Source organism: Lygodium microphyllum, chromosome 13 (assembly GCF_053477565.2).
Source record: "Lygodium microphyllum isolate KBCC chromosome 13, Lygodium_microphyllum_v1.1.10, whole genome shotgun sequence".
In the NCBI taxonomy this organism is placed as follows: Eukaryota; Viridiplantae; Streptophyta; class Polypodiopsida; order Schizaeales; family Lygodiaceae; genus Lygodium; species Lygodium microphyllum.
Window position 1 is genome coordinate 132249467 of NC_141147.1, and position 1292 is coordinate 132250758.

The 1292-nt window shown below is 42.0% G+C and overlaps 1 protein-coding gene across 1 annotated transcript; it reads right to left on the minus strand.

Annotated features, from left to right (window-relative positions):
- Positions 1-261: 261 nt before the first annotated feature.
- Positions 262-834, minus strand: LOC148027225 (uncharacterized). The gene has a single exon (XM_087690406.1). It carries the CDS (start codon positions 832-834, stop codon positions 262-264), a length of 573 nt encoding a protein of 190 aa, XP_087546532.1.
- Positions 835-1292: the final 458 nt, after the last annotated feature.

Sequence of the window (1292 nt, forward strand, 5' to 3'; positions counted from 1 at the left end):
GAATTGTAGCTCTAAGAGAGCTTAGTATGTACAATGACACAGGGAATGCCTGCAGAGTCGTCGTCATCACCATTCCTGGGAATCGGAGGGGCCTCTTTTCTGAGTTTGATCCTTTCTGATCTGCAGTAATTTCCCATGGTTCAATGTTGGCAAGCATTAACGACCTCCAAACGAGCAGGAAACGTTTGTTGGTGAAGGCAATTGTGGCACCAGTTGTAGCCATTGCCGAGGGATCTGATGTGTTGACTATTGTAATGCTGTTTATTGATCTAGTCGAGCATCAACAATGCCTTTTTTAGCCCAGTAAGCATGAGGTCCACGATCCAATGTATATAGCCCTGCTAATCGCACAACTGTGACTCCTCCTCTTAGAACCTCCTCCTCAGCTTTCAAAAGAATATTTTTCCTTGGATTTCTGCTGAGTGGAACAGTTGGTGTGTCCTCATCACAAATACTGTCAATGCAGTCATATACAACACTACTGGAGGTAAACAGAAATACACCCTCTTGATTCCATCGCTCTCTAGCTAGCACGAGCTCTGAAGCATAGTCTGAACTTCTAGATGGAGGTGCACAAAAAATCACATAAGGAAAGTAGTCCCCAGACAGGCTGCCTTTAACAACTAGGGATATTCCTAGTGACTGTAGCTCACGATGATGTGCTGTGGTAATTGTTTCACCAGGAACAGAAGAACCGGGATACTCCTTCATCCACAATCCTGCAACTAGCCTTCCTAAGACCCTAGGTCCAATGACAAGTAAATCATTCATTGTGGGTGTAGCAGAATGTTGTCCTTCTTGAGTCTCTGGGACTACTACCATTGATGATGCCATGATGCATACCACTGGTTGTGAGGATGAACGACAGAAGCTGATGTTCGTGGCTGATTTGCATCCAAACCTCAGTACCGATCGATGATAATGCTTCTGGGAAATTTTTTTTAGCTTCTTCTTGATATGTACTTCTAGCTTGGCATAAAACAACTGTAGAAAATTTGCAGGAAGATGGTCAATTTTAGACCCATGTTTTGATGCATTTTGGGTCATACAGACATCATTTGGGATCCAAATTGGATGTTTCTTGTTGGGAACTGAATGTATGACATGTTCGCATCATGGATGGATGTATATGATAGATTTTGGACACATGTATGACAATCATATTGTTGGAAGCTATTTTTACATGCATTTTTGGACTATTTTTGATGCTTTTTGGTCTCGGATTGGACCATTGATGTTCTAGATTGGGGCATACTATTGAATATCATTTGTGAACAGTTGTATTGCTGTTT

Excerpts from the sequence above, each read along its gene's own strand:
- LOC148027225 (XM_087690406.1), bottom strand. The coding sequence starts at position 834 with ATGGCATCATCAATGGTAGTAGTCCCAGAGACTCAAGAAGGACAACAT.